Raw genomic sequence first — 17,303 nt, 5'->3', positions numbered from 1 at the left:
ATTAATCCCCTGTAACACTGGGATTAATGGCATAAGCTTCCACATCTGGCTTTCTTAGGATTCTCATGAGCATTTTATATAAGCACATACCTTTAATAAATGTGTAGTCAGTTCCAGTGTAAACAGCACACCAAATTGTGATGTAGAGCCACTCATATTTGAGTGTCATATTAACTTGCTTTGTCATTGGCTTTCAATTATCTATAAACATTCACACATGCATGGTGTATCTATCACATTTATATGTGACAAAATGCACTCATTTAAAGAAAGTACTGTAAAACTTTACAAATATCTATAGTTATAAGCACCATAACATCTCATGACCACACATCAAGTCTTTCTTACTCCGAGTCCTCTCTTCTCCATCCTTAGTCACAAACAGGTGGACACTGATCCTTCTTATTACTCTGAATTGGAGTTCTTCCACCTCAGCTCAGCCAGAACACCATTAGTATTTTGGAAAGTTTGATTTTGGGGGAGCCAGGGTATTGCCACATAGGGATTTTAGCAGCATTTCTGGGGTTCTCTGCCCATCAGATGCCAGGTGACCTCTCATGCCTATTGCCAGATTCCCCTTTGGGGTCAAAACTGCAGCCATTTGGGAACCAGTGCTTACTATAAGGTTGCTTTTCTGGTGCCCACATATCCTAGGAATAATAATGCAGAGTATATATCCTCTTTACCTCTTTCAGTTTGCTCAGTATAATGAGCGAATCAAAAGCTGTTATACAAATGCTATTTGCTTTCTTTTTACAGAGTGGGAGGTCAGTATTTAATTATAAACTACAGTCTGTTTAGCCATTTCATTTTTAAGTTCCTCTAAGTCCTTTCAAAACAATAGTGGATACTTTTGGGCAGGGAGTTACTTGTGTATCAGTTTGATTTTGCAAGGCTATCATTTTCTGTAGGTGCTGGGCATGGTGATGTACACCTATAATCCCAGTACTTTGGAATTTTAGGCAGAAACATCCTGAGTACAAAGTGTGTGCATAGCACAGTGGAGGTAGGGTTGTGTGTCATTCAAAGCTTTTTTTTTTTTTTTTTTTTTTTTTTTTTTTGTAACTTAAATATCCTTATCCATTGTTTGTTATGCATACAAACACAGATTTGGCTGTGATAACTGTGTGATGATGGATGATATGTCTCAGCCTTTTAAGACTAATTAGAACTGTAATTTAGATCATCTTTACCGAGATGTCTCTGTGTATGTTCTTTGTGTGTGTGCATGTACAGGAATATGATAGTTTTTCCTTACCTGTAGTTTCAGCTTCTATGGTCAATTACCCACTACCAACCAAAGTCTGAAAATATTAAGTAGGAAATTCTGAAACTAATAATTTGTAAATTGCCTTTTGTTGGCATTAATCTGATAGGATTTCTGCTGCCAGCTCACTTTGTCCTATTCTACATGTGAAACATGCCCTGTCTAGCCATGTGCTATGCATGCTTTTTGCTTATTTCTCATTTAGTGGCCAATCTGATGATTGGCAATTGTGGTATACTAGTTTCAGTGTTCATTTAACCCTTAATTTACTTAATGGTTCCAATATAGAGTGGAAGGCTGTCATTTTCTTATACAAAATTATCATTGCTCCATTTTGCTATTAGGGATTATTGTTAGCTTCTTTAACTTCATCACAGATATTTGACTTTCTAGCCTGTAATATTCTAACCTGTTATTTTGCTTACTAGACAATGATATTGGAAACCTGTTATCATGCTTCAAAATGTCCGATAAACAAACAGAGTGGATAGAGAACTGCCGAAGACAGTTTTGTAAAACAATGAAGTCCAAGCCTGATGCAGTCCATGGAAGTGGTAAGTGAGTTGTTCTATACTGGGGGTGTCCCTGCATAAAATCATTAGAGCAGAAGCTGTGACTCCTGGGGAGTTCTACCTGTGTGTGCAGGAAACATCATAGGAAAAGCCCAGTGTCCTTCAAGGGACTTGTAATTCTGAGACAACCGAAGATCAGACTTAAGCCTTATAAGAGACTGTCTGAGGTGTTGAGCATCTCTGAAGTCCCCCTGTCTTTCCTTGGGCTACAGCTTACTTGATTTTGACAGTCTTCACCTTCATATACCACATTGCCGTATCTTTGTAGAGGACTTAACCAGTTCACTAGTGACGTAAGCATCTTAAAACATCACCAGGCATCCAGCAAAGCCAATTGCATGATTCCTAAGGAAGCTTTGTCATAAAGCAGCATATCTAGTTTCAAACTTATCAGGCAGGGTTAACTTCAGTTATTTACCTGTGCTTTAGCTTTCAGGAGCTGTAACTTTAATCTGTAGCTGCTATAAGATAGACTTCCTAAACATTGTCATTTAGAAGTGACTTAATTTCATCAGCCATACTTAATGGCTTTCATATTTTTTATAAAATTAAAAACAGGAATTTAGAACTAAAATTATAGCTTGCTAGAAATGGTATTTTAGAGAATAATGAAATATTTATGTGGCAACAAAATTACAAATTATTCAATTATTCTCCACAGCATGAGTATAAATGAGCAATTAAACATGTTTCGTATCCCTTAAGATTTGTACTTTATATCAATTCTTGATTGTATAAGAGAGAATATTTAAAATACGCTTTCTCAGTGGCTTTGCACATGGCCAAAAATACATAGCAACTTAGGGGAGGAGTGGCTTGGAAGAGTTTAGTTAAATGTTTAAATACATCAAAAAACCACAACTCTGGCCTTAGGTGGCACACACAATCCTATTACTCCGGAGTCAGATAGGTAGGTGGATCACTGAGTTTAAGGCCAGCCTGGTCTACAGAGAGTGTTCCAGAACAGCCAGGAATAAACAAGAAACCCTGCCTTGAAAAACGAAATAATAACAGAACACAGTTCAGAGTGCTTCTGTCTCATAGGGGAAGAGAAGTGTCACATGTCTATCTGTTATCTTCTGAACGGTATAGCTAAGCTGAGCAAAAGGTTTCCTTTGGCATCTGGGGCATTGTCCACATGTCCTTCAGTTACTCATTGCTTTCTGATGCTGTGTCCCTCAGTATCCCATGAGCTGCTTCCAGTCATAGCTCCAGGATTCTCTGCCTAATGCTTAGTCACTACATAAAGCTCTGTACTCCCAGCAACTTTATTATGTAACCTATATTTTATTAATGGTGAAATTGAAATTCATAATTTTACATAACAGCCTAGTTCTCTGTAGTAGAAGAGGCAAGAGGTGGATCTAAGTGATCTAATGTCAAAAGCTACAGCGTTACTTTCTATGTCACCTTTTCATACCTAGCCTTTTGTCTACTAGAGACAGCATTTATCAGATAGACACAGACAAGTAAAATACTGCCTTAATAATAAATTATGTTGTTGTATATAGTATCTCATAGCATACTTGTTTCTAGCCTTACAATGACCCACCCAGCTTTGGTCTTGAACCCCTGATTATTGGTGCCCAAGGAATCAAAATGGAGAGACACACAGACACAACAGATAGGGTTCTGTTGTCTTCTCAACCAGGAACCTCAGTGTGTTTACAGTACAGCACAGGGGGAGGGGCTAGCTAATCTTGGTAGGAAGTCTTTACAGAAGTACACTAGGCTGTGAACACCTGAGGAGAAAGCAGCAGTTGCCAGTCTTTTCACAGACTGGCCCCGTGTTCATGGATACTCACACTGGGACCCCTTCAGAAAGTCTTATACCCATATGGATCTCAGCTTTGCCAGTTTCTCATACATTGGAGGCCTTGCTGTCCTTGACATGACTGTGCCTCTGTCAACAATGCATAGTCACTCATGACTTCCCTCACTTAGGTTTTCTTCCTATCCCTATGTATACTGCCTGTAATCTGAGGGTAAACCCATTGCAAAAACATTCAGCAGACTGCCTGTGTATGTATATGTATGTGTGCACATGTACACACACACACACACACACACACACACACACACACACACACAAGTCTACCTCTGCAGTCTTGGACAGCTTGGGTTATAAATATGAGTGACCTACAGTTATGAGATTTAATCCTTTATAAATTATCCTTTGTAAATTAACCTATTCTGTTTTTCTTTAACATACCTATGTAATGATACATAATGCTTAATAGTCTACCTGTTAAAAATTTCAAAATTATTACAGATTGAATTCATTTTAAATTTCTATATGACGACAAGTGTCCAACTGAGAAAATGGAGAGATGGAAAGAAGTGTAATTACGGTTTGAGGACCTGCTTGTCAGCAGTATTGTCCTACAGTAGGCAAGTGCTGCCCTGTTTTGGCAGTGGGAAGGGATGGAGAATAATCCATTAATAAGCAGTATTCACACATTTAATTAAATCTGATCATCTTGACAATGACCAGAGCAGAATTTCCCACTTTTTTGCATGTATGTGGGCTTCTTGTGTTTCTGGGTTTCCTTCCAGGCACGAAGCATATGAGAGGATCAAGTGAGCCTGTGAGGATGGACAGCTGTGCCTTTCTGCACTTACAGTCCTGGGTGAAGTGATGCTTTACATGGGCCGGAATCTCTCCTAACCCCACAGGAATGTTAACTAGTCCAAGGACTTTGCTCCATTTGTATTAACACTTCAGTGCCAGAAGAAAACCCAGAGGACACTGCTTCACTGGTTGAATTTCTAATGTGGTGCTGGATTCTATACTTTTTATTCATTATGATGCAAATCATTACACAATTCCCTTTGTTCCTTTCCTGTTTTATTGTCAGGGAAGTCTCAGTAAATTAACTGGCTTGTGCTGTTCTTTTGCCTTTCCTACCCTAATTTCTGAGTATCTGTCCATTGTTAGCAATCAATTTCAGAAGCAACCCTGGATGTGATAATTTCTAACCCCTTGCATCTGATATTCTAGAGGCAGCTCTCTATGAAAGCACCATTTCCTCATTATTTTCTAATCAGTATCTCCTGTTAATACTTTATGAGTGTTCTAATAGTCATGAAGTTTAGTATGAAGTAAGCCTTATATAATCTTTTTCATTGATACTGACCAATGACTTAGTTCCTTACTAAAATTCCCATGAGTAATTACTACAGTTTAAGTTGGTCACTATATAGCACATACAGTGTAATTAGTAGTCAATGTTTAAACTTTTGGTTGTACTTGGCCAAAGTCATATAGATATGATCTTAAAATTTTCTAAATAAGATGCTACCTGAACTAAAGTACTTACTCAGCAACTGGACCATTATTATATAATAAATGATTATCTTTTGACAAAATATTACTATGAAACCCAGACTAACTTCAAACTCGAAAATCTTGTGCCTGAGCCTTTAAAATTCTGGGATTCCAGGGATACTAGCTTTCTAATAATTTTAAATAAGCAAAATGAAGGCATGGAATTCATTTATAATTGTATTATTCAGTGATTATTTCTATATTTAGAAAAATGTTTTTTTTTATTCTTGTGTGTGTGCTTATGCGTGTATGTGTGCATGCTCTGTGATCTCATGTGTGCCCATGTGGGTGGGTAGGATATATGTATGACATAACATACATATGGAAGCTAAGAGAATTTATGGGACTTTAATATCTGCCTTGTATATATTTTTTCATTGGTACTGACCGATGACTTAGTTCATGACTAAAGTTCCTATGAGTGATTACTCCAGTTTAAGTCGGTCACTGTATAACACATACCTTTCTATTATATGGGTCCTGAATATTGAACTTTCCTCCTTAGGCTAGATCTGCAAAAGCCTCTTCTAATGAGACTTCAGGGCTGCAAAAGTATCTCGGTGGTAGAGCACGTGGTTAGCACGTAATGTCCTGCGCTTAATTCTTAGCATCTCCCTAAAATACTTTTGAAGAAGGTAACAATAAAAGGAGAGAAACTCATTTATCTGACAGAAATAACATTTAAAGACCGACATAGTAAAACTATGAAAAAAGGTTCCAAAATGACCTATACTTTTGGGAGACAGGTCAGATGCTGTTATCCTTATCTGTGTTGGGATACACAGGGAAAGACCCGTGGCATCCCACATAGAGCCAACAAAATGACTCCAGAAAACAGAAGATACTTGGGATCCATGGAAGTAAATTATTCTGTGTTTTCGTTTGACCTATATATTCTAGCCTGATTGATTGAGAATGGCAACAGATGCTGGAAAAATGGAATGGAGCAATAAAATCCTGCTTTCTTTAGCTGAAGGACCAGGGAAAGGGCAACCTCCCAAAGGCAGAAGACTTTTCACAAGTAAACTTCTTGTCTTGGAAACATTATGGGAAATGGTTCTCAGGCAGACTCAGTATTCATGTCCTGAAAGGTAGTCCAGGACAACAAAGGTGTCTGAAGAAATGATGGCTGGAAATTTGTTAACTTACCGAGAGATCTGAACTTACAAGATCTGAGTAGACCCCAAAATGGAGTTGTGCAAAGAACCCCACACCAAACACATTATCAAGCATTCAATCAAGACAAGGAGTCTTGAAAGCCAAGAGAATCAGTACATTTTCTACCAAGGATAAGCATACTGTGGACAGTGGGCCTCTCAGGACAGATGGAGGTCAAATCGAAGTGGAGCATTAGTCAACATAATGAAATTGTCCTCACAAATGAAGAGAGGTCAAAAGGTTCTCATCTGAAGTCAGGTCGCCCTACAACAAAGCTAAAGGAAGTTTTTGCCATTTTTTTGCTTCCCTACAAACCTGTAATTGTTCAAAGATTTTTAAATGAAAGAACAGCAAATATTTTTAAATGAAAGAATGAAGCTGGGCAGTTTGAAACATGATGAAGAACAGGGTGGCCATGCATATAGTAGTTTTTATTTAAACTATATAGAGTTGTATGGATGAAGTTCTTACAGAATTAGAGTTCTGATTTTAGGGAGTAGAGGCATGAGAAAAAAATATGTTCTTAAGTATGCAAGGATCTGAGGAACAACATATCTGATCACCTCCTGCAGGATGAATAGGGAGAAAACTGAACCTGTAATGTAGCTCATATGCTATGATGAGATAGCTGTCATGTACTCATTTTTAAGTGTGTGTGGCCAGTGAAACCATCAGACAGTTTGAGTGTTCGCAAACACTGTGTTGTTGTAGTGATGGTGTTTTAATTTTCTATAACTTTAAAAATATACATTTATTTCTCATTTTTGACACCTGGGAAAACAGAGGAAAGGGCTCAGGCAGATTCCGTATCTAGTATAGGTTTGTTATCTGCATCAGAGATGGAGCCCTCGCTGCCTCCTCACGTGATGGAAAGAGGCAATGTGGCTCAGTAAACCTATTTAAAAGAGTGCTGGTTACATTCCAAAGGATAGAATTCTCCTGGCTTGCTCACTTCTCAAATGTGTCATCCCTTTTAAATGTATTTTATCTAATACTCGTTCAACGTGTCTTGATCCTATTCCACTGTCCTCTACTTCCTGGGCTCCATCTTTTCTCATTTCTAATGCTGACTCTCTCTTGCTCTCTCCCTCTCTGCTTCCCCCTGAAGAAAACTGACTGTTGTTCCTCAAGCTATGATCAGTTGTCCAGAGCAGCCTCAGACTTGGTGGGGAATCAGGCATGTGGAATATAATTGTCTTATAATATGCCGGTCTGGGGGGAATGCTAACATTCTTGTAGGATGGGGGTGGGGTGGGGCAAGGTCAAAGGAGAATTAAATTCAACTTTTCTCTTCAGCTCCTGCCTTCAGTCTTTCTTCTACAGAAAACCCATGTGTTCTTTTAGGCCCATGAATACAATCATAGAGTCTTTTAACTATGTTCCTAGCCCAGAGAGCAGGCATAATTAAAGGTAGAAAGGCTATAATTTAAAATCCTTTATAGAAATCTCAGACATGTCATTTAAGATTAATATACATTTTAGATGAAACAGTACTCCATAGTTTGCTTTCAGGGCAACATTCTAGAGTGAATTTGTTTTTATCATTAAGAATTGCTTCTCGCACCTTAAAGTTTAGTATCTTTCACCAATAAGCTATAATGTTTGTGACCTTCCATACTTCTTTGGTTTTAGGAGATTCTGCTGGCATTTTGAGTATGTTGATTCTAAAACAAAGCAAAAAACAAAAACGGACGAACAAACAAATACAAATCCAACCAAACCAAACTAAATAAAATCCCAACATGCAATTTGTAAATTGCTCCCTGGTACCTAGAGGATTAGAAGGCAGAATCTTCCTTCTTGCTTTTGTTCCAGTGTATAAAGAGATGCCAGCTCATTCTTTTCTCTGCCTCTCCTTTGAATCATCCTGTCTCAGGCCAGGCCTTCCATGTGTAAGCGGCAAATCTAATAACTTCCATACCACACAAGTATGAAATATCATGCTTTCTGTGTGAGGTTCAAAGCAACCTGCAGACTGACACATGAGCCTGGGTACAAAGACAGCAACCAAACCCCATGTGTTTGAGAGAATGCTAACCAATAACTGCTTAGTGGAATGCTTGCTTTTGCCCATTTTTTCTAACATTATACTCAAATACATAGCACATAATTACAATATAGTTGAAGGTTGAAATGGACATATCCCTAGACAATGATGTTTTTGAGCAATGTTTATTACTAGGTGTCTTGCACTTTAGATTATTAGTCTTAACCATTAAATTAACAATAATTGTATGTGAACTTCATCACATTATCCTTTATAGAAAATCTACTCAAAAGTTTATTTACATAGAAGTTAAAAGTGGCCACGTGGGAATATATGATATGTGGATTCTTAAATGACAAACTTCTGAAACAACTTTAGAAATACAATAGACTTATGCCTGTGTTTATAAATATAGAACCAGCCTAGACAACTTCAAACTTAAATCTGTATGCAGCGGTATTTTTTAAGCCATGACTATTGAATTTTCATGTTTTTAAATACTCTGCTTTGAAATCCTATAATGAATAGAGTTCAATGAATAAAAACATTTCATTTTCGTCTCTAGCTATCAAACTGTCGTAATATATAGCTTGCTCTCTACAATTACTGAAAGCTACACCGTTCCCTTTTTGTTACTTGGCTTTTACATTTTGCACATTAATTTTTCTTTGAAGAATTACATGCTTAGAATATACCTGAATGTAAAATAGAATCCTTGTAGTTAATAAAGGTCATGGTTAATATTCCAAGAGTAAGAAGGGCACACTTTTAAAGTGAAGCAAGATCACTGGCTTTATCGTATAACAATCAGCTACTCTACAGATATATTTCTTTAGAGAAAAGAAAACAAATTCCTCTGGGCTGCATATTAACCTTAATCCCCAGGAGCATCCATTTGTAGGATATATGCAAACTCTGTGATATTATCACAGCAACCTGGAAAGGAATCATTTTGTCATTTCTAAGTCAAATATTGCATACTTTCTTTGGTCTGGTTTCTTGAACAGATAGCATCAGCTATAAAGTATAAAAGATGTAATATGCCACAGATCTGAAAGTGACATGAGCTATGCATTAATCTTTATCTTAGAGTTCACTATTTTCTTCTGTATGCAAATGATGAGAAATGATCAATTCATGAATACGTTAAAAACAATTAACAGATTCCAAAGTAATTGTTAGGTAATCTAAAGATGATAGCTATTTCTTCTTTAGTTATATACTGAATGTGTTCACAGCTAAGTTATTAAAATTTAATTGAAATCAGGAACATTATGAATACTGATTAAAGTGTGTTTTGAGTTGAACTCCTCAGAGCTGTGGCATTCAGGTGACTTTTATATACTAGTCTGTGACTTAAAGATGCGCTGTCACGCATTGCGCTTTCTTGACTTTTAAAATTCTAATCACTCTCATCTCTGTCACAGCCTTAGGAGAACTACTGGAAAAATTTGTGCTGCTTCTCACCGAAAACCCATCTGAATGTTACTTCCCTTCAGTGGAATACACAGGTATCTTTTAAATATTGAGATGTTTGGAAAAAAAAAGGTCAGTGTGTAAGCAGGTGCTGTTTCATAGTGCTGTGTGCAGGGTACTGAGATGAGTAGGCCCCCATCTGAAACTTCTCTCACTTCTCACCTCTGTGCTCCACATATCAATGCCCGTTGCTAATTTCTGAGATTCCTTGTGATGCTGGGACTTCGTGTGTTTCTGGTCTCTGTAGAATTTTTTTTTCCCTTAGGTAGCATAGCCTACTCTATGGATTTTATATTATGTCTCTTCCTAGTCTTATTTTCTCATCATCGCCTTCTATGCTGATCTGCTTTCTGCTCCACAGTTGCAAGACTGGGTATTTGACTCACTGTTGTGCCCTGACACAAAAGAAATGTAACTGGGGATACCTGCTTGCTTCTAGGTCCCTATTGGACATCATTTGGTCAACATCAGTCGGTGTGTGCACTGACATCTAGTCCTCACAGAGTTTTTCAAGGTCCCACCTTGAAAGTGCGATAGTCACAGTACCTTTTTGTTTCTTTTAAAAAAAATAATCATTTTATTTTATGTGTATATGTTTTACCTACATGTATGTATATATGTATGTATGTTCTCTCTCTCTCTCTCTTTCTTCTCTCTCTCTCTCTATGTACGTGTGTGTGTGTATGTGTGTATGTGTGTGTGTGTTGCTCATGGAGTCCAGAAGAAGGCACCAGGTCCCATAGAATTGTAGTTACGGATGTTTGTAAGCTACCACATGGGTGCTGGGAACCAATCCAGGAGTTTGCTACAAGCTCTTAACCATGGAGCCATCTCTCCAGCTCCTAATTTCCGCCTTTTAAAAATATATTCTACGTATTTGAGAATCCCCTCCCTTTTAAACATTCTGAGTCCAATTTGTGGTCCCGAAATACTCTTGGGTGGGAGGCCTGCCTTAGACCCGTGACCTACAGGGGTTGACACAGGGGTTCACATCCTTAAAGAAAACTAACTCCCTGTTTCTCAACAGCTCTCACATGATAGCTCTTTAGCTAAAGGTAGAGCTTCATGCCTCCACACCTCACACTATGATGGGATTTTGTTTGCCTTGATTTTGTGTAGGTCTTGCGTATGCTGCCCCAATCCCTGAGTTCATATGTGCAACTTCTCTGTTGTTTCTGGAAAGCACTGTCTTCTTGTGGTTGTCCACCTACAAGCTTTCTGCCTCCTCAGAGTTTCTGTTTCCTGAAGCTCCCATTTGGAATTTATCTTCAAGTTTTGCTTCAGATGTTGTTAAACAGTAGCATTAACCTACACCATATAAGTTAATGACTTTAAAATTTGAGTCTTCTAGTCAGATGTTTTTAACATTTTGTTTTTGTTTTTTTGTTTTTTTTTTCTTGGCTTCATTCTCATAATTATAGTTGTCAAATAGGAGCTTTATCTGGATGCCTGGACACCATGACATTTTTTAACCTGAAGATGTGACAAGAACTCTTGTGTCTACTGATGTACATTGTGCTCTGTGTGCCCTGTCTGCGTAGGAGGTTCCTCAGCGTGGGAAACTGATGAGTCAGCACTGGATTTGCTTCTTAGTGCTACTTCTGTGTTCTACACACATCTACTGTGTGCACTACATCTCAAATTTACTTCAGTCTGTGCCTCTTTTTTCTTCTTTATGCTAATTAAGGCTAGTGTTGCCTTTTGCCCAGGGTATCAATGACCCTTTGTGTGTTTTTCATTTTACAGTCTTGTATTAGTCAGGGTTCTCTAGAGTCACAGAACTTATGGATAGTCTCTAGATAGTAAAGGAATTTATTGATGACTTACAGTCGGCAGCCCAATTCCCAACAATTGTTCAGTCACAGCTGTGAATGGAAGTCCAAGGATCTAGCAGTTACTCAGTCTCACACGGCAAGCAGGAGAAGGAGCAAGAGCAAGAGCTAGACTCCCTTCTTCCAATGTCCTTATATTGTCTCTAGCAGAAGGTGTAGCCCAGATTAAAGGTGTGTTCCAGGTGTGTTTAATCCCAGATGAAAGGTGTAGCCCAGATTAAAGGTGTGTTCCTTAAACTCGGAGATTCAATCTTCTGGAATCCATAGCCACTATGGCTCAAGATCTCCAAACCAAAATCCAGATAAGGATCTCCAAGCCTCCAGATAAGGGTCACTGGTGAGCCTTCCAATTCTGGATTGTAGTTCATTCCAAATATAGTCAAGTTGACAACCAGGAATAGCCACTACAAGTCTGATTTCTTATCACATATATACATTCATTCTTGTTCTATCTGGGGTGGTGTTTTGTTTAAGATACAGCTTTATAATATAGCTTAAGCCAGCTTTGTCTCAGCTTCCCTATTATAATCATAAGAGCTGCCCACCTAGCCAAAATGGCATTCTTTACACACAGTAAGAGTGATCCTTGATAGGTAAATCTGGACCTATTTTTCCTCTACTACTTGATAGGTTGCTCTGACCACCGAGTAGAGTCCAAACTTCTTTGGTACCCATAGCTTTTCATTGTTCTGCTTCTTTTGTTTTCTCTGGTATCATCCCTTCCTCTCAGTGACCTAGTTTTATTTTTACTGTATCGCCTTGCTAACACTACTGACAACTTTCTCCTGTCCTAGATAATTACATTTTCACTTTTTCAACAAACATATATTTGTATATAAGCACTTTTCTAGTCATGAGATATGAATTTTTGTGTGGTTTGCATTTTATAAGTGTAATATGGCTCCTGCATTAGAAAGACTGAGTGGGGGAAAGCCGGATAAAGCAGGGGGAGCCAGATGGAAAAGTAGAATGACTCAGATGAGGGCACTGTTAGTGGAGGTCGGAAAAAGCATTTACATTCATTGTGAATTGTGAACACATGTCTAGCAAGACTGACTAATAGGTTGCATACAGGCTGTGAAAGAAAAGAGGATAGAACTAGTGTGGTTAACCAATGAAGATATTTCCCTCTTGTGTTCATAGCAGCTATGGTTGCTTGCACAAGATCAAGCCAGTCAGCACTGAAGCATGGAGTGGGGAGGTACTCATGGAGCCATGAACAGCTGATGGCTTCCAGATAAGGTAGAGTCAGTTTTCTTTGAGGATGTGACTCCTGGTAGGTCAGCCATAAGCCAGTGAATTGTCCCACTCCTAGTAGTTAATGGACAATGTAAATTGGAGTTGATGGGTTATTAAATAGGGAATGAACAGGACTTTGGAAGTGGGTAGGGAGGTGAAGGCAGATTTTGAAGGAGGTATGGAGAAGTCCTGGGGGCTGAATGTGATAAAACATATTAAATGAGATTTTCAAAGATAATAAAATTATTTTAAAATGAAGAATAGGATAGGAATAGGTGTGAGTTGAGGGGAAGGTTTGAAACTAGTTTTTCCTCTTGTGCTGTGTTTTGGGTACTTGTTAGCATTCAAACAGATATGTTCAGTGCTCATTATATCTGTGAATCTGGCTTTTAGAGGAAAGATATGCTATAATGATTAATTATTAATCCATTGGCTTTGTATAAAACCAGTAACACAGCTCATTGTCATTTCTTTCTCATGCTTTGACACTGTATCTGATTCTTTACGATACCCCAGTCTCCTACAGATCGTTCCTGTGTTTTATCATTATTGTGTCCTTTGACCCTAGAACAATGTTCATTTTGAAAATAGTTAAGTGATATATATTACTACCCATATATGGGATGCACATGCATGATAATCCTCAACACAACTTTTAAGTTTGGGCTAAGGATAAACTTTGTCTTTAATCCTAAGTAGCAGTTCTTCCTCTCTGCTACTGGTGTTCTTCCAACTACTGTTTGGATGGTTATTTACTGCCTCTGGCTGAACTGCTCTATTAGTATCACACTACTTTTTACCTTTGAGGTAGCACTTGGTTAAATAGTTTTGCTGTTATATAAGTATCTTAGGGTTTCTACTGTTATGATGAAATACCATGACCATAAGCCGCTTGAGGAGGGAAGGGTTCATTTGAATTACATGTCCTGAATCACAGTTCACTGAGGGAATCCAAGGCAGGAACTCAAATCAGGTAGAAGCCCAGAGGCAGGAGCTGATGAAGAGTCCATGGAGGGGGCCTGCTTGCTGACTTGCTTTCCATAGCTTTCTCGATCTGCTTTCTTGTAACACCCAGGACCATAAGTCAGGGGTTGGTCCCTCCCATATCACTAAGAAAATGCCCTGCAGGCTGACCTATAACCTAATTTTACAAAAGCACTCTCTCGATGGAGGTTCCATTGTTCAGAGGACTGTAGCTTGTGTCAAGTTGACATAGAGCTAGCCAGCACAGTGTCTCCATTCCCATGAATTTAATCCAAAACAAGTCCAAATAGACTGGTACTTAAAAACACACAGGTGATTTAATAATAATTTATATCTTACAACATCTAATGTCAAACTGTGGAAAGGTAAAAGAAGCTATAAGAGACTGAATTGCAGATAAAAGAGATCTGCAAAACCTAGGCAGGTAATGGGACTGACAGTCACTGGGCTTCCTTATAGCTTAGATGTGTGCAGAGAATCTTCATAGGATGTGCCATATAACCCTATACCACCTCCCCAAAGAGGGAAAACTCTTAAATCAAGGGAACAGACAAGGGGAGAGAAACCATACATTAGAAAGATGTTTAAGGAGGTGAACCTGGGAAGGAAACTATCATTTTATGAATAAACCTTACAACTTACCTGAGAGCACAATCACTTTGGAATTGACAGCTCTAACGGGAGGTGAGTGAGGTGAGTAGAAGACTCAAAGCTCGTGGCTGCCTATGACTAGAGCTGGGATGGGCAGATCTTTATGGTGGAGTGTAGTGATCTGCAGTCTCAGCAACTCTTTATGGTGCATCATTCTGCTGGGTCATATTTTCCACAGATAATATAAAACGATTATGTTTTCAGTCTTGTCAAAATACTAAAGATCACTTAATGCACTTGTATTTACTACAATTGTTTCTGAATTGTGCTGCGTGAGCTCCCAGATGTTGGGTTCCTGGGATGTAGACAGATGCACCCTGAATGTGAATTTAACTTATTGAAAGGGGTCAGATGATCAGCTGGGTTCCAGCGCTTTGTAGTAAAGCCAAAAAACACCCAAAGTGGCTTCCTACTGACTGGTGGTTGGGAATCTGTTATTGTGATGTAGTGAGCAAGTGCCCATTTTTCTCTCCCATGTGTTAAGGGGCATCCTCCTCCTGTGGCTTTAGATGGGAGAACAATGGCTGCCATTATAAAATCCCGTTCTAATTACTGCAAGCTGGCAAGCCTGGGCTTTAATATAAAAGATGCTACGAAACAAAAACAAATTCTGGACATATTCACTGCTTTTCTGTTTCTTAAAGTGAGAAATTGGTTGTCTTTGTACAAAGTGACAGCTTTCTAAGCCCCACGGTGGCTGAAATTAGAACAACACAGCTATCCATCTGCTGTTACTTCCCTCAGGAACTCAGCCTGCTATAAAATTTGCAAATCTGGATAAACCAAATTAGTTTGGCTGTTTATTCCCTCAAAGAAAGAAGAATGGACAAACAGATAAAAGCCCTGTGCATTTGCAGTCAGTGGTACACCTATGCAGGGATCTTTGCAAACCTTAACAGATGTTCATTTTTTTTTTTGTCACCTCCAGTCTTTTAAACAAACTAGATCCTTGTAATTTATTCTTTGCAATGTTCTATTAAATGTCCCTTAGGAAGGAGTAGATTTGTAAAAACCTCTTCTCTTGGAACTGGTTACTCTATAGACTGAAAAGCTACCATTGTTCTACGTTTGACTATTAAAATGTAACTTTTAAATTATTTTTATTTTTATTTTATGGGTACAGGTGTGTTGCCTGAGTGTACCACATGTCTATGTACCACATATGTTCCTGGTACTCACAGAGGCCAGAAGAAGGCATGAGACATTTGTGAGCAGCTACGTGGGTGCCGAGAATCAACCTGGGTTCTCTAGAAGAGCAGCCAGTGCCCTTAACCTCTGACCCATTTCACCAGCCCCTAAAATGTAACTTTTTGAAAGACTTTTTTGTTTTAGTTATTACTTTTTTATGTATGTTGATGTTTTGATGTTTTATCTGTCTGTGTGTGTGTTTGTGTGTGTGTGTGTGTGTGTGTTTGTGTGTATGTGTGTGTGTGTGTATGTGTGTGTGTGTGTGTGTGTGTGTGTGTGTGTGTGTGTGTGTGTGTGTGTGTGTGTGTGTGTGTGTGTGTGTGTGTGTGTGTGTGTGTGTGTGTGTGTGTGTGTATCATGTTTAAGCAGTGCTCACAGAGGTCAGCAGAAGACTTGGATCCATTATGACCGGAGTTGTAGATGGTTGTGAGCAACCTTTTGGGTGCTGGGAATTCAATCCAGGACTTCTAGAAAAGCAGCCAGTGCCCTTAGCTGCTGACACACAGACACACAGACACACACACACACACACACACACACACACACACACTCTCTCTCACTCACATACATACATGTCTTTTAATAGTTGTTCAAATGTTAGGCTAACAGATTCTTTTCTGCTTAATATTTATAGAATGTTTGCTGTTTTTGCTTAATGTTTGTAGAGTATGCAAGAAGTATATCTATAAAGTTGCATATAAAGAAAGATCTATAGCACAGACCTAAAATGATCAAATAAATTGTAGCACACGGTGATATGGGGACTCATGGAAACTCCCATTTTTTAGGTATAGCTCCTTTATTTCAGGTGAAATGCTAGCACCTTTAAAGCTGACATTTGAAATGTGTTCTTGTCACTGGGAAGTTCTGTTGTAATGTCATGTGAGCAGGTGAGTGAGCCGTTGGTGGTGGCTGCTGTCGTGGAAGATGGAAGGGGAAAACAAAGGTAGAGGAGTGTGCTGTCTGTGAGGACATCGGAGCTGAAAGAAAAGGGTAATTGCATAACCGAGGTGCCCAAACAGGAACACCCTGTCTTTCAAAGAGCTTGCACTGAAGATGCTTGTGGTAGCTTGGTCACGGGGTACTGAATTTATAGTGTGCTGAGAAGTGGGTACAACTTCAGTTTGAAAAATCAGCAAAAGAACCTGCAGGCTAACTGGGAGGGAAGGAGGCAGCAAAGGGCGTGTCTTTGGACTTTAGGACAGGCACAACAGGGCCTCAGTAAGCAGGCATGCAGTAAATGTTGCTCCAGCTGACATTCTTTACTCTTCTGAAAGTTTATTTATTCCCACACCGTTAGCCAGGTGCCAAGTGTAATAGATTTACTCTTTTCTACCCTGGTGGCAGTATGTCATTGTTTTGTAAACATAAATAGAGAAGGCATTCCCAGAATGAGAGATTGCAGTCCATATTAAATAAATTTTGTCAAGTTATTCTATTTTCAGAGTATATTTGTAATTACAAAGGTTGATTCTTTTAAATATGTTTCCTATGAAGCTAAGACATTAGTTTGAGTCAAACGTTGTTAACTGAAAGGTCTTAAGCATTACGTCACTGGCCAGTGCCTTTTTGACTTCTTAGGCTTTCCCAATGATTCAGGTAGGTAAGAGAGTTTTAGTTT

At 38.7% G+C, this 17,303-nt stretch overlaps 1 protein-coding gene across 2 annotated transcripts in view; it reads left to right on the top strand.

The window, feature by feature from the left end:
- Positions 1-17,303, top strand: part of Tbc1d32 (TBC1 domain family, member 32) — a 214,676-nt gene that overhangs the window by 154,672 nt on the left and 42,701 nt on the right. Inside the window, exons 26-28 of one of the 2 annotated variants that reach the window (XM_011243191.3) lie at positions 1,696-1,821; positions 9,740-9,823; positions 15,618-15,810. In XM_011243191.3, coding sequence (XP_011241493.1) covers positions 1,696-1,821; positions 9,740-9,823; positions 15,618-15,694 — 287 coding nt within the window. In that variant the 3' untranslated portion in view covers positions 15,695-15,810. Of the gene's footprint in view, positions 1-1,695; positions 1,822-9,739; positions 9,824-15,617; positions 15,811-17,303 lie in introns of those variants that run through there. The other variant, NM_001033385.3, reaches the window with a different exon arrangement.

This window comes from Mus musculus, chromosome 10 (genome assembly GCF_000001635.26).
Source record: "Mus musculus strain C57BL/6J chromosome 10, GRCm38.p6 C57BL/6J".
Classification (NCBI taxonomy): domain Eukaryota; kingdom Metazoa; phylum Chordata; class Mammalia; order Rodentia; family Muridae; genus Mus; species Mus musculus.
The sequence above is the reverse complement of the archived record's forward strand: the minus strand, read 5'-3'. Positions and strand labels throughout refer to the sequence as shown.